This window comes from Oncorhynchus clarkii, chromosome 5 (assembly GCF_045791955.1).
Source record: "Oncorhynchus clarkii lewisi isolate Uvic-CL-2024 chromosome 5, UVic_Ocla_1.0, whole genome shotgun sequence".
Classification (NCBI taxonomy): domain Eukaryota; kingdom Metazoa; phylum Chordata; class Actinopteri; order Salmoniformes; family Salmonidae; genus Oncorhynchus; species Oncorhynchus clarkii.
The window spans coordinates 23,121,163-23,148,719 of record NC_092151.1 but is presented as its reverse complement, the minus strand read 5'-3'; the positions used below and the strand labels follow the sequence as shown (position 1 = coordinate 23,148,719).

Here is a 27,557-nt window from a genome sequence, read left to right as displayed (position 1 = left end):
AAAGTACTGGTGTTAAAAATAAGTCATTGCAAAAAAAGTGCAGTTTAATTATTTTATTTAAAAAGACCTTAAGGCATCTTGATAAAAAAAAAGTTTCAAAGTCTTTAGCAACTGACAAAAGAGAGCAGACCATATTACATCAATATAATATAACTAAGTATATAACAGTATATTCACACATTGAAAAACCTGAGAATGGCTTTAAAAGACCATATAGAACAGAATTGATCATGTTGATTTCAACTGTTACGCAAATCTTTATTGAATTATCAGTTTTAAAAAGGTGACCTTGAATATATTCCATTTAGATCAAAAAAGTAAACAGAACATGAATCAAATGCATAATGATTTACAAAGTATAACCGTTTCAAAGTCTTTAGCAACTGACAAAAAAATTACAGGAGAGGGTACAACGCATTAGTACATAATGAGACCACAAGTATATTCACATATTTACAAATGGCAAACCTTTCATAAGTACAAGTATTAAAACCTGACAATGAGGTTAAGAGAAAATAGAAAGTGAAAGAATAAAAAGTGAACATCTTATCTAAAAGAGGAAGCTGTAAAAAAAAAACATCTAATGTATCAGAGTGAAATCAGTCTCACAACATCACAGTTTGAGGTTGTCATTTTGTCCCATCCCAACATTAGCAACAGACAACAGAGAGGATAAACTGCACTAAGTACCATTCATTATACGAAACAAGAGTTAACACAAGCATTTGAACACTAATAACTTAATGCAGTCATATAAATATATTATTTCTGCACATTCAAATTACCCATTTAAAAAAAAAAAGTCACAAAACCCACACATATTTCTACAGCCATTGTCTCGGGAAGTATGTGCGAGAACTTCATTTTTAACAGCTTTGTAGTATACTGTGGATTGGCTGATCCCTAGCACATCCATCCAATCACAGTGGAGATCCTTGGGAAGACACTTCTCAGTGAAGATGCTCAGTATACGGCAACCACAAACCTAATTACAAAGGTTACGTTCTTATATCTACACAAGCATACCACTTAGAATAAATGCTCAATACATTGCTTAATTCGAAGTGATATGCTAGTGTTACTAGAGCAGAGTCAAAGAAATAAGTAGAATCTGACTCAAACCACCAGTGTTACATCTGGCATCAACTCTGAACCGGAAGAAGTATCCTGGCTGACGTCAGGTGACAGGAAGTTCAGGCCCTGCGATCGTAGTCAGCGACCATCCTCTTGATGTGGGACAGTTTGGCCTTCAGGTATTTACACCTGCGCTTCTTCAACTGGTAATCTGCTGACTGTAGACCAGGAAGAATGGGCCAATGAAGGTACATTGTCTTCTGTAGCTGGTCAGTTTTGTTTTATGACTATAATAAGTATGGTAAGTACAAGTGTATAGAAATCTAGTTCTAAATCAGTTCACAAGGGACATGATAACCACATGTACTTTCTCAAACTTCATGACAATGTGGGACTGGGGTGTAGTACTCAGAAGAGACACAAGAGGGAGTACATAAGGAAGTAGATCAAACAAAGAGGCGTTGCTTAAATGTTGTGGATACCTACCTTCTTTATGTCCTTTAGCCTGTTGTACTTTTCCATAGCATCCTGTAGGGGAAAGAAAGATTATTGAAAATGCAAACAAATATACTTCTCAAACAACTATCCCTCTCATGAACCCTTTCTTCCACACCCTAAAGTTAGCATGTGATTGAGAAACAATGCAACATATCATGGACATTTTCTCAATGTTATAAATTGGGACCAGAATTTTTACTGCCCACATGACCTGACCAGGAAAACCTTTAACTACCTAGCTAGTCCTCTAAAGTGCACGTTTGAGATTGACTACATTCAAACTGCACAGAATCACTGATCAACAAATCACCTTGCTTCCCAAATAACTAGTCATCATGTGATCAAGATTAGCCCATTCCTCACCAAAATGATTCCATCAAACTCACCAGGAACTGGGGGCTTCCCTCCTGCAGCTCATCCAGCTCTCTGTCCACCTCTGACAGGCTCTTGTTGATGATGTCCAGCTCTCCCTGCAGGTCCTTGTACTCCTGGTGATCCCGGTCAAACTCACGCTTGTAGTCCACACGTTCCTGCTCATTGGCAATGGTGGGGAACTCACTGAGGAGACAGAGAAGGGGGGAGAGAGGGTGTGTCAGAATACACTTGAACATTTTATTGTGGAAACCTAGACGGCAATATGTTTTCAGACTTTGTGGCACAGAACAGCAACTTCAATCTTGTAGTATTAATAGTAGCTGTCAACTAAAATACATACAACCATTATCACTACAAATTCTGTCTCTCTCTGTACCTGTCGAAGTCATTGTCGTCATCCAGCTCGTCCCCAGAGGAAGCGTAGTCTGTATCCTGTCCATCAGTACGGCGAGGACGACCGGCCCGTCTCTTCTTGGGCTTCCCTGCTGCTGAGCTGGCCATCTCTGAGCCACTGCTGTATGGGGCACTACTGTGCACAGGGAAGTCACAAACTACTGGAGGACTATGAGACAGACAAGGAAAGATGGGAGTCTTGATTTAGTACTTTAGAAATAGAGTTGCCCCAATACAAACTGATCAAATTACTCCATTTAGTATTATTAACCATTGACGAATCAAAATGACCCGGGTCAGTTAATGCGGGGAGCTTCACTTCCCCTAAGCAGTGATCAATGCTGCGGTCTACCTGCTAATACTTAAAAGTTAGTGTTGGATTACTGTTGTAGGCCATTACAGCTACTGCCACAAGCAAAAGTTTAAAAAATATAAATAAATAAAAAGTGCAGAACTTGCACTGCCCATTTTTACTTTGCTGACCGGGTGGGAAAAATTGACACTAATGTTGTGTAATGGTGAATTAAAAATAAAAGCAAAACATTTCTGCTTCAAACAAGCATGACAAGGTGCATTAGTGTATTTCAGTCACCAGTCATACTGGTGGTTGAGTTGTGTAAAGGTTACCACTTTCTGGGGTGAGATAAGCTGTGAGTTGACCTACAGTACCATCCATGACTGATGATTGCACTACAGGAAACATGAACATTTGGTTCTGCCAGAAAGATTTCCTCATGCCAAATAATGATAATAAAAAGGTTGATTCTGACATGAGACCATTCTCTCCAGCTATTTGTGTGATCACACACACCACATGTCTTGCATTCCAGAGACCAGGGGTGGTATTTCTTTCTAAGTACCTACATTTAAGATAATCATCCCAGAGACAGACACACGGTCTCTATTGTTCCTTAAAAACAACTGTTTGACATCGAGGTTGTGCGATAAACACTTTTTTACAAATATAGTACAACCACTCTGGACTTTTATTTGGGACTAGGTAATGTACATAACTGATCATGGGATGATAGCCCATTTTTGCAAGGGGTCTGGTGACATCTTTTTTTGAAGAATTTTATTCAAAAACAATTCCAATCTTGGTGAAATGCCAAGCAAGCTTATGTCTGACTTTCAATATGATGCACAAGACAACAGTTGCTCCTCTCCAACAATGGAAATACAGACTTGTTCAATGTGATGATGTCATCGTCAGATGGAGGGGAAAGAAGGAATGTCCCACTTCCTTCACTATAGCCCTCACCTACCATTCTCACTGTCCTTTCATAGCAGTGTCTTACAGTAAATGGACTAAAATGGACGGAAGATGTCGCCCATTTCAACATTCTCCGTCTTCTGCACAGAAAATCACATATGCCCACACAACCCCGCACAAACACGCCCAGTCATCTCAGTACTGCAGCAAGCCCTAACATGCTATCGTCCCCTCCCAGCAGTGTAGAATAACACCATAAGATTCGGATCAACCTCAAACCTGCCATTACTGTGGAAGCACTACACTGGTCTGCACTGACATATGTAGAAAACAGAACAATCTTCTCAAATCAAAGTTTGTCAAGTGCACCGAATACAACCTAATAGTGAAATGCTTACTTACAGGCTTTAACCAATAGTGCAAAAAAGGTATTAGGTGAACAATAGGTGAGTAAAGAAATAAAACAACAGTAAAAAGACAGGCTACATACAGTAGCATGGCTATAAAAGTATCGAGGCTACATACAGACACCGGTTAGTCAGGTTGATTGAGGTAGTATGTACATATAGATATGGTTAAAGTTACTATGCATATATGATGAACAGAGAGTAGCAGTAGCGTAAAAGAGGGGTTGGCGGGTGGAGGGAGGAGGGATAAGGCAGATAGCTTGATTAGCCAATGTGCGGGAGCACTGGTTGATCAGCCCAATTGAGGTAGTATGTACATGAATGTATAGTTAAAGTGACTATGCATATATAATAAACCGAGAGTAGCAGCAGCGTAAAAAGAGGGGTTGGGGGGCACACAATGTAAATAGTCCAGGTAGCCATTTGATTACCTGTTCAGGAGTCTTATAGCTTGGGGGTAAAAACTGTTGAGAAGCATTTTTGTCCTAGATTTGGCACCCCGGTACCGCTTGCCATGCGGTAGTAGAGAACAGTTTATGACTGGGGTGGCTGAGGTCTTTGACAATTTGTAGGGCCTTCCTCTGATACCGCCTGGTGTAGAGGTCCTGGATGGCAGGCAGCTTAGCTCAAGTGATGTACTGGGTCGTACTCACTACCCTCTGTAGTGCCATGCGGTCGGAGGCCGAGCAATTGCCGTACCAGGCAGTGATGCAACCAGTCAGGATGCTCTCGATGTTGCAGCTGTTGAACCTTGAGGATCTCAGGACCCATACCAAATCCTTTTAGTTTTCTGAGAGGGAATAGGCTTTGTCGTGCCCTCTTCACAACTGTCTTGGTGTGTTTGGAACATTCTAGTTTGTTGTTGATGTGGACACCAAGGAACTCCACCTGCTACACTACAGCCCCGTCGATGAGAATGCGGTGTGCTCGGTCCTCCTTTTCCTATAGTCCACAATCATCTCCTTAGTCTCGGTTACGTTGAGAGATAGGCTGTTAAGGCTGTTAATTCTGGCACCACCCGGCCAGATCTCTGACCTCCTCCATATAGGCTGTCTCGTCGTTGATCAGGCCTACCACTGTTGTGTCGTCTGCAAACTTAATAGCCCACCACCAGCTTGTTTCATGACCTAATGTTCCATGCACCCATGTAGATAGCTTTCCTTCCCTTTGGTAGTTAACATCTCTTTGTTTAATTCCCAGTATAACATTATGAGATGATAAGACAATATAAGGTCATTGTTCTTTGATCAATTCCACAGATCTAATCTCGTCTGTACTAAAGTGGGCTGTAGTTGTAGTGTAAGCCTGTTTGGAACTGTACTGTATTGTCTGTACTCACGCTGGGCTGTCATTGTAGGGAGGTTTGTCGTAGTTGGTGCTGGTGTCGTCCAGGTGACTCCTGGATCCTCCAAACTTCTCTGGGTAGTCGGTCAGCACCACATCTTCATCAGGAAAACCCGACACATTGTTCACCTGCAGAGGGGATACAACATATACTTCAGTGACCTAACTCACAGCAGGCGAGAGAGCCACAGCAGCTGAGAGAGCCACAGCAGCTGAGAGAGCCACAGCAGCTGAGAGAGCCACAGCAGCTGAGAGAGCCACAGCAGCTGAGAGAGCCACAGCAGCTGAGAGAGCCACAGCAGCTGAGAGAGCCACAGCAGACAAGATAATCATACTATTTGTACTGTGGCAACAGAACCGCCTTGAGATACAAATTGAAAAAGTGTCATCTGAACAGGTAGGCCTATGTGTGTGAAGGGGGAATTGAAATGCAGATGTACAGTAATAGAAGTATGCTTCCTCTGGGGAGTGAAATGCCACATCATGCTTAGAGTGAATCCTCATCAGAACAATGACATACTGTATTTGATGACGTTGTACCAACTTGATAGTAAGACACATTTACACTGAAAAACATATGCAGAAATACTTCCCAGAGCAAAGCCAGCCACTATAGTAATGCTTGGAGCGTTGGTGTTGGGACTTTGTTCAGATCTGAAATTGCTAATTGCATAAGGCTAGCAATTTGGTAGTACCTCTGACAGGCTAAGTGGAATGTTCACAGTATGGTTTACATCTATCCACTCCTCTCAGACCTCCACAAGTGCATAAGGGGTAGGTACTAAGTAGGTGTCATTTGTAGACAGACAGAATTTTCCCATCAGTGTAATCAGTAGACCAGGGAAGACACACTCATCCATGCAATAACACTGCCTCAGCAATTTCAGAAAGGTTTTCACGAGCCACACAGCACTTCTCCGCCTCTTCAGTTTCTCAGGGTCATGTTGCTGTTCTGTAATGTTGTGCATGCGTCTACTTTGCTTGTATTGGTCAGCATGGGTTTAAATATTAGTTAGACCAGATCTTCCTCTTTCACATTTTCCTCTAGTGCAAAACTCAAATACCAGTTGTAAGTTTGGTGAAAAAAGCTGCAGTGTGTAAATGTTAAATAATTTTGTTGGACCATACTGAAACTTACCTTGACTATGAGCCACTTACTATCTTGACTGAACTCCCACTTCATTATCATGATTTAGGTATTCATCGTTGACTCCTCTTTTTACTTTTGAGCACTGACCATGTTTTTCCTTAACTGCTTACTGTCCTCATTCAACAGAGAACCTCTTGAAATAATATACCTCCCAACTGCCATTTTTGTTTTTGAAGGTCTTATTCTACACACCATTTTACTGACTGGGAGTGAAACCACCATACACAAACCACACCCAGAAACTGAGTGTGAGAGAGCTCTCTCCTCAAACCTCCAATGCTGCTGACTCTGGGAGAACAGGTCTTACTACTTTACCTATCAGACTACTGCTGTAGAACAAAACAGTCAACAGGCAGACATATTGGCCTGACTAATCCTTCTCCATGCATGAGAACACAGTACCTGGTTTCACTGAAACCACCAGAGGTCAACAACAACTCTGACCGCAGCAGTTTGTTCAGAGACGGAAAACCCTGAAGGGTTAAGGTGAACGAAGTGCTACAATTCTGTGTAGGCTGTCATTCATAACAACTGGAACAGTCAACAACAACAAAAAATGTCCCCTCCTTTCTTCCTTCTTTCATACAGCCTTCAGAAAGTGAAAGAAACTATAGGGTCAGACAAACTCTGCAGATATGATTTCCTAACTCTAGCTGTACATGTATAGAGGAAGCATTACCTTTGAATAGAATCTGAGAGCATTTCAATAGTGTAAAATGTATTCAATAATTTATGTCCTATCCTTCATGATCACTGATCTGTTAGCGCCTAACAGGTGATATCAATATGAAACCGTATTGTCTCACTTATTACAAGTGTGTTTCCTTTGATCATTGTTTCCACATTTCCTCTCCTTGCATTCCACACAAAACCCCAGAGGGAAGCAAGTGAAAGACAGGAGAAGACACAAGGAATTAAAAAAATATATTTGACATTCATCCCCCATGTGTACCCATCCACTCCCTAACTCACCCATGCCTCTACGTCCTGGGGCGGGGCCTCCTCGTTGATGATCTTCACCTTCCTCCACAGGACGTTGGACTTGCCATAATTCCTGATTTTCTGGCGTGTCTTTAAGGCAAACACCATCATGATGATCAGAGCCGCCATCACCAGGAAGCCAAACACTATCGCTATGGCCTGGATCAGGATGGGGAAGTTGGGTGAGACACACAGACCCAGACACCACCACAGAGATGAGAGGAAGTATGCGGCAAAAGGAGGCATACATACATCCCCTCTCTCACAAACACACACAAAGTACACTCACCTCCTGAGGCTCCACCACACAGTAATGGTAGAGATACTGGTTGACCAACATTCCTGAAACCTGGGGGCCCTGGTACTGGGCACACAGGCCTGCCAGCTGGCTCCCATAGATCGACCCTGTAGATTGAGCCATGGGGTTCACCGCCACCAGGTACACTATAGTCGCTATGAGCATCAGCAGGGCCAGGATAGCACAGATGATCACCACAGCTAGGTAGAACCTTCTAGACTCCGACAGGCCTTGCCTCGACACCACGATGATGAAAATGACAAGGGCCGTGATGAAGCTGAATGCTGCCATGGCAATGATGAATCCTTTGCCAGTGCGAGGGTCATTGTAGTTCCCTCCGAGTCCGCCGTAGCCATAGTTGTTACCGGCACCATAGGCAGCACCACCAAAGCTACCGGAGTAACCACCGCCTCCGTACGAGCTGCCCCCATACGAGCTGCCCCCGTAACCACCGAAGCCAGACATGGCCCCCTGGCTGTCCCAGGCCAGCGTAGAGGCCACACAGGCAAATATGGCCACACAGAGGACAATGACGATGATGGCCATCAGCTTGATGATGCCCGGGGGAGATGTCCATTTGTAGAAGTGCTGGAACTCATCGTCGGGGTAGTAGGAGTACGCCGGCTGGGGTGGCTCATGACTGCAGAGGGAGACAGACAACCGATTAAACGTGGATTGTAACAGAGTGGGGGTGTCAAGTGTAGGAACATAAATTGTAGGATGAGCGAGTTAGCAAAGACAATTGTGTGTGAGACACATATAGAGGAGAGCTATAAACTGCCGTGGGCCAACAACACAAGCTACAATCTCTATTGAGCAAACACCTCATATAGTATGAGTTATTGCACTACTATGGTTTTCGATAAACATAATACAAGATCAAACCTTTAGGTAAAAGTTCATGCCTTTTCCACCCAACAAGTATATCAAATATGTATAGGTCAGGAAGGTCATAAACCTTTTGACAAAGATATAGTAGGGGTAAAGTAAAAGTTACGACTCACTATCCATCTGACTCATAGGGAGGCGGACTCCCGTTGTGCTTGGAAGACATTCCTGAATCCACAGGTGCCCAAAGGGTCTCTCTCTTTAAAACTGTTTGAGCTCTGTTGGAGAAAAAAACATTAGAATAAAGCAAAGAAACATACAGCTCACTGCCTCAGTGTCTACAGGAGAGTTACAAAACACAGTGAATAATGACACAAGGCTTCCTCCCCAAGGGAAACAGTGAGAACAGGTGTGACAACAAAAAAAAAACAGTCAACAAAGAGGTGTTTTCAGTGGGGTATTCATTTTCAAATAATGAGGACAATTATCTGTGTTATTCTCTAATCCACATAAGCCATATGGTTTGTCAACCAGGTTAAATTTATATCTGCAACATTTTGAACCTGAATAATGACACAGTAACTGACATGCATTACTGATTTCTTAAATGAGGGTTCCCCCAACTGGCTGCCACATGACGAATTTGACCTGCGGGTGGATTAATTTGCCCCCCCCCCCCCCCCCAAGCTGTATTGTTGGACATAAGACTGTAAAAACAAATATAAGCAAGGTTTGAAATGATTATGTTTTAGGTAAACATGTTATAGATTCTTGAAGTAAATTTGCAATCGACAAACTATTTGTAATTAGGGGGGGGGGGGGGGATCGGTCCTTGAATTATTCTAGTTGTTGATCCCGTTGTTAAATCATAGGCTACTCATAACCAATAAAATAATATCAGTAAAGCGTTTGAACTAGGCTGAACAAATGTTGATACAACAACAAAAAAAAACTTTTGTTTCGTTTCCAACAACACGACATTTTAATTAAGATAACATTACGAAAAAAGATAATGTGATCTTACCACAAACGCGATTTCACAATGAAACAAATGTTCCACAAAATAAAGCCGAACCACTCACCTGTTGGAAAATAGTCAGCGCGTCTGACACCAGTGGTTTCTGGTGAAATTCCGTCCGATTCTCAATAACAGGCCACACCTTGTTCAGGTGTGGCATCGTCAAAATATGACCCGCCCCTTCACCCCCACCACACACACACACACACACACACACACACATTTCCCCGCCCCCGAATGTGAAGGGTGTCTGGTTTCCTCCTCTCATCTCCATCAGGCAGGCTTGTACCACAATGAAGAGTTGTTACAACGAAAAATGTATTGAAGCGAAACAAAGTCAACAGAAGTGAAACAAAACGAAAATAATCCAAGTCAAATGCACGTGCACTAATGTTTTATTTTGGTTGCTTGGTAGGCCTACAAGAGGCTTCCTCTGGGAGTAGCCTAGGCTAGCCTTTTTCTTTCCCCTGTATGTCTTCCATTCAGTTCGGTGGTAAGCAAGTGCCAGAAGCCAGAAACTACAAACATATTATATACATCCCTGCGGTATACATATAATGGAAAACATCTAGTTTGTTACAAGTGTCATTGAATACCTGCAAATGCAGTAGGCCTATTTCACACAAGTTTGCATAAAGCAGACTGTAATCGATGGATTTTCCATCAGCAAAAATACTTTACTGTAACATCAATGACAAAAGTAAACTGCCAAGTGTATGCAGACCATGTAATTTGCAGACCCTGTGAGCTATCAACAACAATTGCTTGTTTTTCAATTTCAGACATTTTACTGTATGTTTTTAAGGAGAGTGGCAAACTGACAGGCCTGCTTGTAGGGCCTACTACTAAATAATACGAAAACAGACATGCAATAGCAGAGGTGTAGTCTCGAAGACAGCAAGCACCAATTCATCATGGATAACTTTCGAAAGAACCTTTCTAAATATCACATTTGGTCTAATACAGGAAGACAACATTTAAATGCAAAAAAACGTATGTTTGTTCATAGTCACAAAATGATAGAAGACAAGACATAAATATAACAGTCATTTATTTACATTAACACACCAAGGCACATGCAAAGGTTATTCACTACTACAAACTGCTAGCCTAACACAAGTGGAGGAAATAAGTAGTTGTTTAATGAAATGGTAGAACATGGTACTAAAACTACACAGAAATCAGTGTGGTCATTAAATATATCAGAAATTGTGTGTGATCTTTCCAAAAAGCATAATCATCACTCAGGAGGGACACCTGTATGTTACCTGATTCTCACAATATGATGATTTGGAAATTCACAAATCCTCCAGATGGTCAGTGTATAACACAGACAGTCTTGAGATACAGCAGTTGAAGAGTTCAGGTAGTAAACCATACCCAAAGTGAGCCATAGTATCACGGTTACCTAATAAGTTAACTTTGGATAGTGGTTGAACAGTGGTTGAGTAAAAACAAAATGGATTGCAACATGACAATCGTCATCACTCTAGTGTTCCAATGAGTCAGTGAGCTAGGAGTCAAGGAATGGAGGGAGTAGAAAAAAGTGATTGATAAAAGCATGTAAAATGTAAACGCATGCAACAATTTCCATGATCCATTTGAAGGATTGCAGCCTAATCCTGTTCTCCCTTTGTGAAACACTTGAGCAGCTGGTGTTGCGTGAGTATGGTGAAATGGATTAGAAGGCCTTAGATACAGTGGTATGTCCAGTTACAGTACCATACTGGTCTTTGTTTGCATATCAAGGTCATTTTCAGTAAAAAAGTAAAGCATTGCTCCAGATGCCCCTTTGGTCAATTCTCCATCATGCACACACACACACAGTCGCACACACACTCCAGTTTCTTTTGGGGTTTAATTAAGAAAATGTTCCGGTTCAAAAAGAAGTGCAGTCTCTGAAAGGAAAGGGACACCATTTTAAACCACCGTTCCAACCAGCCTGAACCGGTTTCATTCCTAATCAAATTTAAACTAAAAATGGCTCCCATCTGTTTGCACTGGTCCCCATCTGTTTTCCTTTATTTTAAACTGGTCCCTACTAGTTTTAACTGGTCTCCTACTGGTTCCCAGTGGTCTCCCCAGACAGATAGGCCATGCTGGTTTAGCCGTAGCCATCGTTCCACTCCATGACCTTGTCGTACTCGTGGATCTTCTGTTTAATGTGGGCCAGTTTGTTCTTCAGGTATTCACAGCGCTCCCTCTTCTCCTGGAACGTAGGATCCTAACAGCAAGAGAGAAGAGAAGTTTCAGATTTCTTGAATTTTCAAACTAACCAAACCTATCAGTTATCCTGCAATGCTCTGGCAAATCGAAATCCAGTTTAAAGAGTTACTGGCATATGCATCATTGCATGGCAGAAACGTCTTATGGCCTAAGCATAATGCATATGAATTAGCTCTGTGTCAAATGTCAAAAAGACAATGTAAGGCCAATAACATGCCACATGTAGAACTCAAGTGTGGATAATTGTGATATTAAACAGCATTGTGAGTTAGTAGAGTGTGCCAGGGAAAAGAAGCTTAGCATTGATAATTGTGATATTAAACAGCATTGTGAGTTAGTAGAGTGTGCCAGGGAAATGAAGCTTAGCATGGATAATTGTGATATTAAACAGCATTGTGAGTTAGTAGAGTGTGCCAGGGAGAAGAAGCTTAGCATGGACAATTGTGATATTAAACAGCATTGTGAGTTAGTAGAGTGTGCCAGGGAAAAGAAGCTTAGCATGGATAATTGTGATATTAAACAGCATTGTGAGTTAGTAGAGTGTGCCAGGGAAAAGAAGCTTAGCATTGATAATTGTGATATTAAACAGCATTGTGAGTTAGTAGAGTGTGCCAGGGAAATGAAGCTTAGCATGGATAATTGTGATATTAAACAGCATTGTGAGTTAGTAGAGTGTGCCAGGGAGAAGAAGCTTAGCATGGACAATTGTGATATTAAACAGCATTGTGAGTTAGTAGAGTGTGCCAGGGAAAAGAAGCTTAGCATGGATAATTGTGATATTAAACAGCATTGTGAGTTAGTAGAGTGTGCCAGGGAGAAGAAGTTTAGTACTACTTTTTTTTATACAAGTTCAGCTTGTGTGTTTTCCCTGACCCCACTCCTTTTAAATAAAGAAGGATAGAGACCATCAGCACTGTGCTGAATATGAAGTGATGCCGTTTCCTCTACCTCTAGGTTTCGAGAAAACACAATGAGCCCATTCATGTGAGAAGGTTTGCAAGGAAATTCAATACTTCCTCATGCCGGAACAGAAGCACACACGTTATGTTCTTCTATCCTCGAGGGACCTAAAATACATTTCCTTAAAAAATGTCAAAAGATTTTCCCTAACCCTAAACCAAACCTAACCCTAATTGTAACCCGAAACCCTGAATTTAAAATAACCAATGTCCCCACAAAGGAGAATTTTCCTTGTTTTACTTGTGGGAACTTGGTGATTTTAAGGACCCACAAGGATAGAAGAACACACACTTCCTCTCTTTGCCCACTCATGCTCGATTCATCTTTCCCACAGTGGCAGTATAGATTAACAACCACTGGCACACAGGTGACTTACTACACCCTGTCTGCTAATGGTGCTTCATTTACAAGGATAGGCTAGGTCTTTTAATCTGAATATAGGGCCAATTGGAGTTGGCAACTGTTACAATATGGGCAGCTGAATGATTGAGAGAAAGGCAGGGGACAAACTCACATTTTTCTTCCTCTGGTACTCCTGAAGGATTTTGTTTACGCGGTCATACTCCTGGTGAAAAATAGATAATGCAAGATTGTAATGAGTTCAAAAATCAGGAAACTTCAGGAATCGAAAGTACAGTTTGATGGTTTTGAGAGGAAGTGGAGGGTGGAGGAGAAGTACAGGGGAGAGGAAATAGAGGGGGAGGATTCAAGGAAGTCTGAGGACGGGGGGGGGGGGGCAGAGCACCACAATGAGAGCAGAACGAACAACTATTTAGTGTTGATATTCTCAATATGGCTTCCTCTCATTGTCTCCATCGGCACTGATCTGAAAACATGCTAGGTGAAAGCAATATGGCTGACGTTTATAATGCTATTTCCTGTCACCTATCCAGTTCTTTTAATATCAGTGTTAATTACAGCAGACAAAGAGAGAGGAAGACTCTTAGACCAAATAGATGCAATCAACAAGAAAATAACAAAAATAATAAACAGGAAGTGAATGTGTGGTTGCGTAACAGCAGGACATGGCCAATCACCATCTGACTGTTGGGGTGCTGGGGTAGGGCACGCATCATGGCGTCCAGCTCGTCAAACTTCCTGGTGGTGGCCTGCACGTCAGCGTGGAGCTCCTTGTACTCAGAGTACTGGTCATTGAACACAGCCCGGTACTGGTCCCGCTCATCGACCGTACGGATGGTTGGGTACTTACTGCAGGGGGGAAGAGAGTGGGCAGCGGAGGAACAGAGGATTCATTATTACAACACGAGAGGCAGAAAGCAAAGGGGGCTTCCTCCATGGCAGACAGTGTAACTTTACTTCCAACAACAGGTCTAGAAAGAACACAGGGTAGCCTACTTACTACAGTGAAACAGAGATCAGTCACACTTTACATAAATAAAATGTATTACTGCAAGGTATTAATGTATTTACTTTACAAAATTTATATTTATTAAGGTATACAGTTATTGTTGTCAATGTAAATACACAGTTACTACACCCTTTACTAATTAAAACACAATTTTCCTGTCTTATTACTATTCAATGTAACCTAATATGTACATACCATGCAGAACTGGGTGACTGAGTACTAAAATAGTTGCAAGGCATTAGGGCAACTCAATATAAAGTGTTAAACTTAAACAGGCTTAATGATTATAGGAGGGATAAGAACAAACAGGGTCATTGTTATGGGAGTGATAAAAACAACAAAGGATATTTACATCAGGAAGGCCGAAAATTCAACATTGTGCTCACTACGAGTGGCGAAAATGTGTAGAATTAAAAACAGCAAAGAAGCTATTTTTCTCCTGAACGCTTAGGATTTGCCTCTAAAGAAGTTAGGATTTGCCTCTAAAGAAGTTAGGATTTGCCTCTAAAGAAGTTAGGATTTGCCCCCAAAATGTCCAGAGAAATAAATTACAATTCCTGTCTAGGCTGCTAAGGCAGAGCTTGAATTTGCATATGGCTCATGGTTTTTGTTTATCAGCCCACATGACATTCTACTTACAATCCTGCCAGAGGACTCAGTAATCATTGCACATTCTACCTTTGTGCTAGATTGACTGTCCTTTTTTTTTTACACCCGCTTAACATTACAGGGCAGATATTTGTCCTAATAATTTAACATACTGAGCATAATTCCATGCACCAATGCAATCTCTGTGCATTCCCTGAAAGCTTTCAAATAAACTAAATTCAGATTTGAACATGGTGGTTGAATTCTATCAATAAAACCCCTGTATCAACTACTCTCCCACTGCCCTGTGTGTGAAGGTGCCACTCACGCTATATAGTCAGGCATGATGACTGGTTTGGGGATGTGACCAGAAGGGATAGCTCCCTGTAGAACCTTCGGTGGCCCTGCCTTGGGTACCGCAGCCTGGATGGGAACCACAGTAGAACCCTGAATTGGCTCTGGAACCGGCATCTGGGAGAAAGAAGAACAAAGACAGAACCATAGAAATATAGACCATGGATGTAACTGGAGTATGTGTAATACTAAGGAGCTGATCAACACCATAGATTTCTTTGTTGGCATTAAGCCATAAATAAAAACATTAAGCTCAGCAGTAAATGCTTACCAAAGACCGCGCCGCAGGGGAATCTGTCGTATGCATCTGCGTAATAACAAAACAGAAGTTGTGTAAGTCTAAAATGACACTTCTGCAAAAAAAAAGAGCTTATATTTATGTAATATAAGACTGCATATACACTGAGTGTACAAATTATTATGAACACATTCCTAATATTGAGTTGCACCCCCCCTTTTGCGTTCCACAGAGATGCTGGGCCAGGTTGACTCCAATGCTTCCCACAGTTGTGTCCTTTGGCTGGATGTCCTTGGGTGGTGGACTATTCTTGATGTACATGGGAAACTGTTGAGCATGAAAAACCCAGCAGTGTTGCAGTTCTTGATACAACCAGTGCGCCCGGCAGCTACTACCATACCCTGTTCAAAGGCACTTAAATATTTTGTCTTGCCCATTCACCCTCTGAATGACACACATACACAATCCATGTCTCCATTGTCTCAAAAGCTTAAAAATCCTGCCCTTCATCTACACTGACTAAAGTGGATTTAGCAAGTCACGTCAATAAGGGATTATAGCTTTCACCTGGATTCACCTAGTCAGTTTGTCGTGGAAAGATCAGGCATTCTTAATATTTTGCACACTCAATGTATACAGCATACAGAAAGACAAAGTCACACTTGATTTGGAAAGTCTATCTGTAGATGCTGTACAGATGGTCAAATTATCTGTGTATAAGCAAGGTTACGGTTAGTTCTAAAATAAGGGGTCAGGTTAGTCCTCCAATAAGGGTTAAAGTTAGTTCTAGAATAAGGGTTAAGGTTAGTTCTAGAATAAGGGTTAAGGTTAGTAGATAGTAACATTTAAACTGAGTCTGTAGAGCATCTACAGATGGACTATCCAAATAAAATGTTACCAAAAACTATTGCTCCAATGTTTTCATAACTAGAACAGATTTTCTTCCTCACATGAGAACTGAATGAAAGCGATAGAACAAGTGGTACCTGAGCCGCCTAGCAATTAACATAGAACATAGCAAGCTACCATGGCAACCCCCATCCACTAATGAACAATGCTCTCTCAATGGACCATCACGCAGTGTGAACACGCACATGCACTCATTCACACCCCTCTCACCCTTTCTCATTAGTGTAGTGGTTCAGACAGCTTTATTTTCATTGCCAAGCTTGCATCAACTGTTGGATTTTCTGAATCAGACACCAATGAATGCAAATAATACCTGCAACTTAGACATCCTCACAGAAATGTAACTTTCTTCTCAGTCCTAACTTTTAACCTCGTGCCTCAGGCACACACCCACAATCTCACCTCCAGGCCATACTTTTCCCGGTACATGCGTGCCTGCTCGTGCCGCCACAACTTCAGACACACAATGGCCCCGATCAGGTAGATCACCATGGTGACGAACAGAAAGATGATGGCGGCTGTCTGTCCGGCCTCGGTGCGGCAAAAAGCCCCGTTGATGCCATTGTTGAAGATGGGAAGGGAGCAGAGACCGCCCCGCGTGGTGTCCCTGACGTAGACTACAGCTAATAATGATAGTAGTATGGTCATTTAGTAAATACTTTTATCCAACGAGTCAACACAGTTACTGTATATTATTATAAAATGTATGGCCCATGCTGGAGTCAACCACAACACTGGTGTTACAAGTATCATGCTATAACCAGCTAAGCAGTTGGAAGAACCACGAATAATAGTAACCATCATCATAGTTTACATTGACATAGCATTGCATTCTCTCTCTAAAGTGTGTAGTTCACTTCCCACCCACCTGCAGCCATGTAGAGCACGGCCATGGCCAGGTTTATAGTAAACTCTGTCAGGGGCCACCAGGAGGAATCCAGTAGGATGGTGCGGTAGTACATAGTCATCCCTATCACCAACAATATCACAGTCACGATCCAGGCCAGCCCCGCCACAACTAACACAAACGGAGTCTGAGGACCCGAGTAGTAGGACCCTCCGGTGCCCGCTCCGTACATCCCCCCTCCGTAGCCTCCGTATGCACTTCCAGGCGAGGAGTAGCCAAACATGTTGAACCACTCGTTGTCCTTGTGCACGTACGCGCACACGCAGGCGAACACCGCTGCACCCAGCAGCAGCTCCACGCATCCCAGAATCCTCAGCAGGCCCGCCCAGGACTTCATGTAGCCGTAGCGCTCGTGGTACTCTTCCACCCGCTCGCTGTAGGTGAGCGCCGTGTGGAGTGTGCGTCCCGAAATTGACTCTTGGTGGTCACCCACTCCCAGGAGCTCCTTGCGGGAGTTGTAGCTGCTTCCCCCCGACCCCCCATAGGGGTCCCGGTAGGATCTGGGCAGGGAGGGCGAGTGTGGGGGCGAGCAGCGCACCCCGCCACTGGTGCTGTTGTTGTTGTTAGAGGAGGAGGAGGAGGCAGGCATGGGGCAGGGCTTGCTGCTGCGGAGACTGGTCCCTCGGAAGAAGCTCTTCCACGAGTCAGGGATGAAACGGTGGACCGGTTTGATGTCGAGGGCAGGGTCTAGTTCGAGGTGTGGATCTGGGTCAGGGTTGTCCTCACTGACACTGGGGTCATACTCGGGCCCCACAGGGGGCTGGTCGGGCAGGGGAGGGGGCGGAAGGGGATCAGAGCTCAGGGCTAGTTCGGTGCTCCGCTGGTACCTCAGGGGTTGAAGGTCAAAGGGGTCGTTTCGGCGTAGGGAGCCTGGCGGGACCTGGTCGTAATGGGGTTCATGACGGACACGCTCAGTGCGGCCGCAGGGACCTCCTCCAGAGGTCATGGGGAAAGAGATGAGCCCTGCACACACATACCCACACACGAGTACACACACACAAAAGTTATAGTGCCCTTTTCAAAACAGCTAAATATCTAAACTTTTTATATTTCACAAAAGTATTAAAAATCTTTTAGGATGAATGGCATGATGATGAAATAGGTACAGCAAGAAGATATTACAAGAGCACAATAAATGAGGAAAGCAGAAGCAGGAAATGTGTCAAAACAATCAGAAATCCCAGATCGCAAACTTAAAAAACAGGCACACCACTGATAACGTCAACCAAACATGCACAATGTAATGGTATACCAAACCATAGATACCAGCCCAAAACTATATGCTGACCCAAGCACCATAGAAGATTAACCCTAAACCATAGGTCATCAAGAATGGTAGAGAACTGGAGTAGCTGCACTTAGGGTGTTTTCACACTTGGTCCCTTTCAGCCTTTTTTTTTACGGTTTGCTTAATTTTTTAAGCAGTGTGAACACGCCAAAGAAACTCAGACCCCTCAAAAGATCCCCTGAAGCGAACCGAACTGAGACCATCAAGAGGTGATCGGAGTCCGGTTCACTTGAATTCCGTAGTCAGGTTCCCATTTTTAGGACAATGTGAACACCACACTCCCCAGGTTTGTGTGTCATTATTCCCGCACCACACACTAGACTACTGCAACACCTTTTCCCCTGCCCTAAACCCTCACATAGGTGCCACAAAAGAGAGAATATGATGATGTTCAGGTTCCCCCCCAAAAAAGATGGTTTGTCCTGCTCTATGTAAAAAATCCAGAGTGCATGTTGGAGAAATATCTTGGTTCCTTTCTAAACATAGCAATGCCAATGCAAAGAGGACAAAATAGTTGAAGTGAACTGAGTTATTTAGCACTTTAAAGAGGACTGCGATCAGTTATTTTAAAGACGACAATATGTGAAAACACCCTAAAAGTACAAATGAATGAGTGCAAGTTGAGTCAGGAACACATTTTTGTGCCACAACTAAATAAGGAAGTGGGCAAATAGGCTAGCCTACATTGGACTATTGAGTACTAGAGTAATTTCCCTTACAAAAAAAGATTGCAGTCAGAGTGCAGTATAACTGCATTTTTTTTATACACTTCTGCTACTCACTGTTTATTATCTATGCATAGTCCCTTTACAAAGTACCTCAACTAACCTGTACCCCTGCACATTGACTCGGTACCGGTACACCCTGTATATAGCCTCGTTATTGTTATGTCATTTTATTCTGTTACTTTTGGATTTTAAACTTGACATTATTTAGTAAATATTTCCTTAACTCTATTTCTTGAACTGCATTGTTGGTTAGGGGCTTGTATGTAAGCATTGACCAATAACATTAGATTTGAGTTAGAGTGCAGTACAACTGCTGCAAATACTGTGTCCAAAATACCACAGTCGACTGCAGTTACTACACTTTTACTGCAGTTTCAAAACCGCTATCTTTTTTTGTAAGGGTTGGATAGTCAGCAGTGTGTTGCTTTAATTACTAGCAGTAGTGACACAAAAATATATTATTGATGATCATTAGCCAGCATGCCATCTTCAATTGGAGAGGATAAATTATTTTATTAGATTATGATAAATGAACATACTGTGTTGGAATACCTCTTTCACACGCAGTCACTCAGCACGACTTACATTGGCTTGCAGGTCAGAGTGCAAACCTTGTCTGGACATACAGATCATACATACATCCAGGAATCACCTGCAGACACAAAGATTAGTATTTGGGTTTATACACACATTAAATGGATACACATTCTACAATGTAATTGACTAAAAATGCAAGTCTCCAAAATCATATACAGTGGGGCAAAAAAGTATTTAGTCAGCCACCAATTGTGCAAGTTCTCCCACTTAAAAAGATGAGAGAGGCCTGTAATTTTCATCATAGGTACACTTCAACTATGACAGACAAAAATAGAAGAAATAAAAATCCAGAAAATCACATTGTAGGATTTTTAATTAATTAATTTGCAAATTATGGTGGAACATAAGTATTTGGTCAATAACAAAAGTTTCTCAATACTTTGTTATATACCCTTTGTTGGCAATGACAGAGGACAAATGTTTTCTGTAAGTCTTCACAAGGTTTTCACACACTGTTGCTGGTATTTTGGCCCATTCCTCCATGCAGATCTCCTCTAGAGCAGTGATGTTTTGGGGCTGTTGCTGGGCAACACGGACTTTCAACTCCTTCCAAAGATTTGGCTAGGCCACTCCAGGACCTTGAAACGCTTCTTACGAAGCCACTCCTTCATTGCCCGGGCGGTGTGTTTGGGATCATTGTCATGTTGAAAGACCCAGCCATGTTTCATCTTCAATGCCCTTGCTGATGGAAGGAGGTTTTCACTCAAAATCTCACGATACATGGCCCCATTCATTCTTTCCTTTACACGGATCAGTCGTCCTGGTCCCTTTGCAGAAAAACAGCCCCAAAGCATGATGTTTCCACCCCCATGTTACACAATATAGTATGGTGTTCTTTGGATGCAACTCAGCATTCTTTGTCCTCCAAACACGACGAGTTTAGTTTTTACCAAAAAGTTCTATTTTGGTTTCATCTGACCATATTACATTCTCCCAATCTTCTTCTGGATCATCCAAATGCTCTCTAGCAAACTTCAGACGGGCCTGGACATGTACTGGCTTAAGCAGGGGGACACGTCTGGCACTGCAGGATTTGAGTCCCTGGCGGCGTTGTGTGTTACTGATGGTAGGCTTTGTTACTTTGGTCCCAGCTCTCTGCAGGTCATTCACTAGGTCCCCCCGTGTGGTTCTGGGATTTTTGCTCACCGTTCTTGTGATCATTTTGACCCCACGGGGTGAGATCTTGCATGGAGCCCCAGATCGAGGGAGATTATCAGTGGTCTTGTATGTCTTCCATTTCCTAATAATTGCTCCCACAGTTGATTTCTTCAAACCAAGCTATTTACCTATTGCAGATTCAGTCTTCCCAGCCTAGTGCAGGTCTACAATTTTGTTTCTGGTGTCCTTTGACAGTTCTTTGGTCTTGGCCATAGTGGAGTTTGGAGCGTGACTGTTTCAGGTTGTGGACAGGTGTCTTTTATACTGATAACAAGTTCAAACAGGTGCCATTAATACAGGTAACGAGTGGAGGACAGAGGAGCCTCTTAAAGAAGAAGTTACAGGTCTGTGAGAGCCAGAAATATTGCTTGTTTGTAGGTGACCAAATACTTATTTCCCACCATAATTAGCAAATTAATTAATAAAAAATCCTACAATGTGATTTTCTGGATTTTTTTTCTCATTTTGTCTGTCATAGTTGAAGTGTACCTATGATGAAAATTACAGGCCTCTCATCTTTTTAAGTGGGAGAACTTGCACAATTGGTGGCTGACTAAATACTTGTTTGTCCCACTGTAGGTGGTAAAAGAAAAGAGTAGCCCGGGGCTAAAGCACTATATCATTATAGCCTACTGATAAAACAAATAAAACAATGCATTTTAATTGTTCAAAATGCATTTTAAATTGCCCTGCAATTTGTGAAAGCAAACCATTCAAATTATCTATAATACTATTAACAAAAACATAAGGGTATTTCACAGGTGAAGTAAAACAACCATTGAAAGACGGGAATAATTAGGCCTACTATACGAATCTTTATATTATTGCTTATTACACTATCACTTGACTTGAAACAAAATATAACTTAATACAGTAACGTTATATTGTATCCAGCACCCCTGACTCGGTTGTTTCAAAGGGCACGTTCGCTGTAATGGCAGTTCAGCCTACCTTTTCACTGTCTGTGAATGTTGGATTTAGTTTGTCGCATTTAATAATAAACACAGGTGCATAACCTACTTGGACGTAATAGTGGATTGTGCATTTGGTAAGGCTATCGGAAATAAGCTATTCGAATGCAGTCGTTGCGACGAATTAGAAACTTGGCTCCCTTCTCCGGCAACACTGGAGTGAAAAGTAGCTTCTGAATATGTTATGGTAAAGCTATAGACTTCGGTCTACGTGGTCATTTACAAAAATTGTGATTATTAGAGTGCTTTGTTGAAATAGTTTGGGCTTACCTTTGCCCCTGCTAAATTAGCTTGTTATCTCCAGTAGTTTTTCTCCCAGTTTTTTCCCTTAAAGCTCAGAGGTTGTTTTCCACAAGATAGCGCAGACTTTAACCACGTGACAAGCCCATCCCTGGGAGTGACGTCAGTCGAAAAAGTATGATCTACCTGTAGCTTCTCGCCGATTTAGCTCTCCCGGCACACCGCATGACCCATTTATTTGTCCTACAGTGCACTGTCCTCCCAATTGCCAGGTCAGATCAGCAAAATCGAGCGCACCTGCAATTAGACTAGAGGACTGTGTGGAAATAAGATCACAACAGGGAAGTGATACTGATGACTAATTTATGACTGGGTATCGAAAGTGTAGGCACAGCCTAGAGGTGGTCTATCACTGTTTATCTCTCTCTTTTTTCTTTCCCTTAATTCTCAGTCTCTTTCTCTCTCTCTCTCTCTCTCTGCAGGGATGTTGTGATTCCCTACGGTCAAATAAACTGACAAAGGACACATTATAATGAATACAGCAGAGTACAACACAACCCAGTAGAAGATCTGTTACTGATTAAACATAATCCCTGATGCGATAGTCTGGGTATCCGATTGTTTCTAAACTCAACAGTAAAACATCACATTGTTGTCTTGCCTTATGTTTAGCAAGTTTGGAAAGACAACAGCAAATTGGCTAAAGCAGAAAAAGACCGGCACCCAGACCAATGTTGTTATGTGACACTCATAAGGACCAGGTTGCAGCAGCGATAGACGTGTCAGGCCGTTAAACAGCAACAGCTTGTCTGAAGGGGCCTGTCTGCCTCACAAACACACACACACACACACACACACACACACACACACACACACACACACACACACACACACACTGTTCACTGTACCCTGCAATCACACCTGCAACCCTGTGCACGTGACTATCAAACACTGAAAAAAACCTTCACCTCACTGATGTTAAAGGACCCCCTGACAGTGGTCACAGGGATCACGACAAAGATGCTGTGAAAATACTGTATCACTTACCGATTTAATTGCTATCATCCACACATCAAATACATTAAATCAAGCACACCTGCAGGTATTCATTGCAGATGGAGTAGCAGAGATTTGACAAGTACAGAACTTGCACAACTGAAAAGTGCAGAACATCCATTAGCTGACCACCAGGGAGCAGACATGCTGCACAAAACAATAAGAGGTTGTATTTTAGACATTATAGAGCATTTTAAATATGTGAATATTGAGAGTAATGAGCATTTCTCAGGCTAATCTGACACACACGACTAGAACAGTCATGTCATATTAATGTATCTTTTCACCCACAATGAGCCCATACCCAACTACAATATTTTCCGTCAAGATAGAACTGCTAAAGGGGGAGGAGTTGCAATCTACTGCAGAGATAGCCTGCAAAGTTCTGTCATACTTTCCAGGTCTATGCCCAAACAGTTCGAACTTCTAATTTTAAAAATGAATCTCTCCAGAAATAAGTCTCTCACTGTTGCCGCCTGTTATAGTCCCCCCTCAGCTCCCAGCTGGACACCATATGTGAATTGATTGCCCCTCATCTATCTTTAGAGTTCGTTCTGTTAGGTGACCTAAACTGGGATATGCTTAACACCCCGGCAGTCCTACAATCTAAACTAGATGCCCTCAATCTCACATAAATCATTAAGGAACCCACCAGATACAACCCTAAATCCGTAAACATGGGTACCCTCATAGATATTATCCTGACCAACTTGCCCTCCAAATATACCTCTGCTGTTTTCAATCAGGATCTCAGTGATCACTGCCTTATTGCCTGTATCCGCTATGGGTCCGCGGTCAAACAACCTGGGTATCCTGGAAGGATATTGACCTCATCCCGTCAGACGAGGATGCCTGGTCGTTCTTTAAAGGTAATTTCCTCACCATCTTAAAAAAGCATGCCCCTTTCAAAAAATGTAGAACTAAGAACAGATATAGCCCTTGGTTCACTCCAGACCTGACTGCCCTTGACCAGCACAAAAACATCCTGTGGCGGTGTAACGGTTTTCTTCCTCTTCTGATGAGGAATATGAAGGATCGGACCAAAGGTGCGGACTCCGGCCGCAAAACCTAAACCCATAGGGGAGGGTCTGGGTGGGCGTCTGTCCATGGTGGCGGCTCTGGTGCGGGACGTGGACCCCACTCCACCATAGTCTTGGCCCACTTAAGTGGCGCCTTTGGAGCGCCGACCCTCGCCGCCGACCCCAGACTGGGGGCCCTTAAAGCAGGCCCCGAATAGGCGGGAGACTCTGGCAGCGCCGGACAGGCGGGAGACTCTGGCAGCGCCGGACAGGCGGGAGACTCTGGCAGCTCCTGACTGACGGGCGGCTCTGGCAGCTCCTGACTGACGGGCGGCTCTGGCAGCTCCTGTCTGACGGGCGGCTCTGGCAGCTCCTGACTGACGGGCGGCTCTGGCAGCTCCTGACTGACGGGCGGCTCTGGCAGCTCCTGACTGACGGGCGGCTCTGGCAGCTCCTGACTGACGGGCGGCTCTGGCAGCTCCTGACTGACGGGCGGCTCTAGCAGCTCCTGACTGACGGGCGGCTCTGGCAGCTCCTGACTGACGGGCGACTCTGGCAGCTCCTGACTGACGGGCGACTGGAAGCTGCTGACTGACGGGGGACTCCGGACAGGAGGGAGGCTCTGGAAGTGTCGGACAGGCGGGAGAACCTGGAGGGAGGAGACTGAGAGACAGCCTGGTGCGTGGGGCTGCCACAGGACCCACCAGGCTGGGGAGACCTACAGGAGGCCTGGTGTGTGGAGGAGGCACCGGATGGACCGGGCTGTGGGGGAGCACTGGAGCTCTGGTGCGCAGCCTTGGCACCTCTCCTCCTGGCTGGATGACCACTTTAGCCCGGACCCTCCAGAGTGCAGGCGCAGGTTGAACCGGGCTGTGGGTGAGCACTGGAGATCTGGTGCATACCACTCGCACCTCTCCCTTAGGCTCAATGCCCATATTCGCCCGGCACGGGCGGAGCGCAGGCATAGGGCACACTGCACCCTCCCAGCGCCCCGGAGACACAGCACGCAGAGCCGGCACAGGATACCCTGGGCCGAAACGGCGTACCGGAGACAAAAACACGCTGAGCCGGCACAATACGCCCTGGCTAGATGCCCACTCTCGCATGGCACTTGCGGGGGGCTGGCCTATAGCGCACCGGGCTGTGAGCACGTACTGGTGACACCGTGCGCTTGACCGCATAACACGGTGCCTGCCCAGTACTACGCTTATTCCGGTAAGCACGGGGAGTTGGCTCAGGTCTATCGCCTGACTCCGCCAATCTCCCCGTGTGCCCCCCTGCCTCTAGTGCCTGTTGCGCTGCCTTACCTCATATCGCCGCCGCTCAACTTTCGCTACCTCCAGTTCTTCCTTGGGGGGCAGAGATATTCTCCAGCCTATGCCCAGGGTCCCTTGACGTCCAATATCTCCTCCCATGTCCATTTCTCCAGATATCGCTGCCTCTCGTTACCACGCTGCTTGGTCCTTTCTTGGTGGGTAGTTCTGTAACGGTTTTCTTCCTCTTCTGACGAGAAGTACGAAGGATCGGACCAATGCGCAGCGTGGTAAGTGTTCATGTTATTTATTGGAACAGAAACACTAAACAAAATAACAAAGAGAGTGAAACAAAAACTAAACAGTCCTGTAAGGTGCAGCAACACAAAACAGAAAACAACTACCCACAACCCATAGTGGGAAAACCGGCTGCCTAAGTATGGTTCTCAATCAGAGACAACAATTGACAGCTGCCTCTGATTGGGAACCATACCAGGCCAAAACCAGAAATACAAAACATAGAACCAAAACATAGAATGCCCAACCCAACTCACGCCCTGACCAAACTAAAATAGAGACATAAAAAAGGAACTTAATGTCAGGACGTGACAGGCGGACTGCAATTGCATCGAATAGTCCCTGCGATATGCAGCTGTTCAGGGAAGTCAGGTACCAATACACGCAGTCAGTCAGGAAAGCAAAGGCTTGCTTTTTCAAACAGAAATGTTCACCCTGTAGCTCTAACTCCAAAAGGTTTTGGGGCACTGTAAAGTCCATGGAGAACAAGAGCACTTCCTCCCATTTGCCCATTGCTCTGAGGCTAGGTAACACGATCACAACCAATAAATCCATGATTTTCGAAAATTTAAATAAGCATTTCTCTACGGCTGGCCATGCTTTCCTCCTGGCTACCCCAACCCTAGCCAACAGCTCTGCCCCCCCTGCCCTGCCTCTCTAACGTCTTCGAAAGCCAAGTTAATAAACAGATCACTGACCATTTCAAATTCCACCGTACCTTCTTCGCTGTGCAAACTGGTTTCCGAGCTCGTCACGGGTGCACCTCAGCCACGCTCAAGGTACTAAACAATATCATAACTGCCATCGATAAAAAAAGAGTACTGTGCAGCTGTCTTCATCGACATGGCCAAGGCTTTCGACTCTGTCAATCACCGTATTCTTATCAGCAGACTCAACAGGTCTTGGTTTCTCAAATGACTGCCTCGCCTGATTCACCAACTACTTCTCAGATAGAGTTCAGTGTGTGAATTCAGTGTGCCTGTTGTCCAGACCTCTGGCAGTTTCTATGGGGGTACCACAGGGTTCAATTCTCGGGCCGACTCTTTTCTCTGTATATATCATGTCGCTCTTGCTGCGGGTGATTCCCTGATCCAACTCTACGCAGACGACACCATCTGTATACATCTGGCACTTCTTTGGACACCGTGTTAACTAACTTCCAAAGGAGCTTCAATGCCATACAACACTCCTTCCGTGGCCTCCAACTGCTCTTAGTTAAACCAAATGCATGCTTTTCAACCGTTCGCTGCCTGCCCGACTAGCATCACTACCCTGGACGGTTCTGACCTAGAATATGTGGACAACTACAAATACCTAGGTGTCTGGCTAGACTGTAACTCTCCTTCCAGACTCATATTAAACATCTCCAATCCAAAATCAAATCTAGAATTGGCTTCCTATTTCGCAAACAAAGCCTCCTTCACTCACTCTGCCAAACTTACCCTAGTAAAACTGACTATCCTACCGATCCTCGACTTCAGCGTTGTCGCTTACAAAATAGCTTCCAATACTCTACTCAGCAAACTGGATGCAGTCTATCACAGTGCCATCTGTTTTGTTACCAAAGCCCCTTATACCACCCACCACTGCGACCTGTATGCTCTAGTCGGCTGGCCCTCGCTACATATTCGTCGCCAGACCCACTGGCTCCAAGTCATCTATAAATCTATGCTAGGTAAAGCTCCACCTTATCTCAGCTCACTGGTCACGATAACAACACCCACCCGTAGCACGCGCTCCAGCAGGTATATCTCACTAGTCATCGCCAAAGCCAACACCTCCTTTGGCTGCCTTTCCTTCCAGTTCTCTGCTGCCAGTGA

General features: G+C 43.9%; 1 protein-coding gene across 1 annotated transcript; it reads right to left on the bottom strand.

Annotated features, from left to right (window-relative positions):
* Positions 1 to 38: 38 nt before the first annotated feature.
* Positions 39 to 22,245, bottom strand: LOC139409659 (uncharacterized). Its single transcript, XM_071155077.1, has 18 exons — positions 22,143 to 22,245; positions 19,686 to 19,798; positions 17,092 to 18,093; positions 16,626 to 16,846; positions 15,348 to 15,383; positions 15,051 to 15,193; positions 13,803 to 13,974; positions 13,280 to 13,330; positions 11,689 to 11,803; positions 9,801 to 9,861; positions 8,738 to 8,839; positions 7,725 to 8,373; positions 7,427 to 7,594; positions 5,300 to 5,433; positions 2,324 to 2,509; positions 1,959 to 2,130; positions 1,561 to 1,602; positions 39 to 1,292 (listed from the first exon to the last, which is right to left on the bottom strand). The coding sequence occupies exons 3-18, from the start codon at positions 18,074 to 18,076 to the stop codon at positions 1,194 to 1,196; spliced, it is 3,336 nt and encodes a 1,111-aa protein (XP_071011178.1). The 5' UTR covers positions 18,077 to 18,093; positions 19,686 to 19,798; positions 22,143 to 22,245; the 3' UTR covers positions 39 to 1,193.
* Between the last annotated feature and the right edge of the window lie 5,312 nt (positions 22,246 to 27,557).

Coding starts and splice junctions, on each gene's coding strand:
- LOC139409659 (XM_071155077.1), bottom strand. CDS start 18,076: ATGACCTCTGGAGGAGGTCCCTGCGGCCGCACTGAGCGTGTCCGTCAT. Junction 16,847..17,091: donor CGTGCTCTACATGGCTGCAG/GTGGGTGGGAAG, acceptor TATCATTATTAG/CTGTAGTCTACGTCAGGGAC. Junction 13,331..13,802: donor AGCACCCCAACAGTCAGATG/GTGATTGGCCAT, acceptor ATTTTTCACCAG/GAGTATGACCGCGTAAACAA.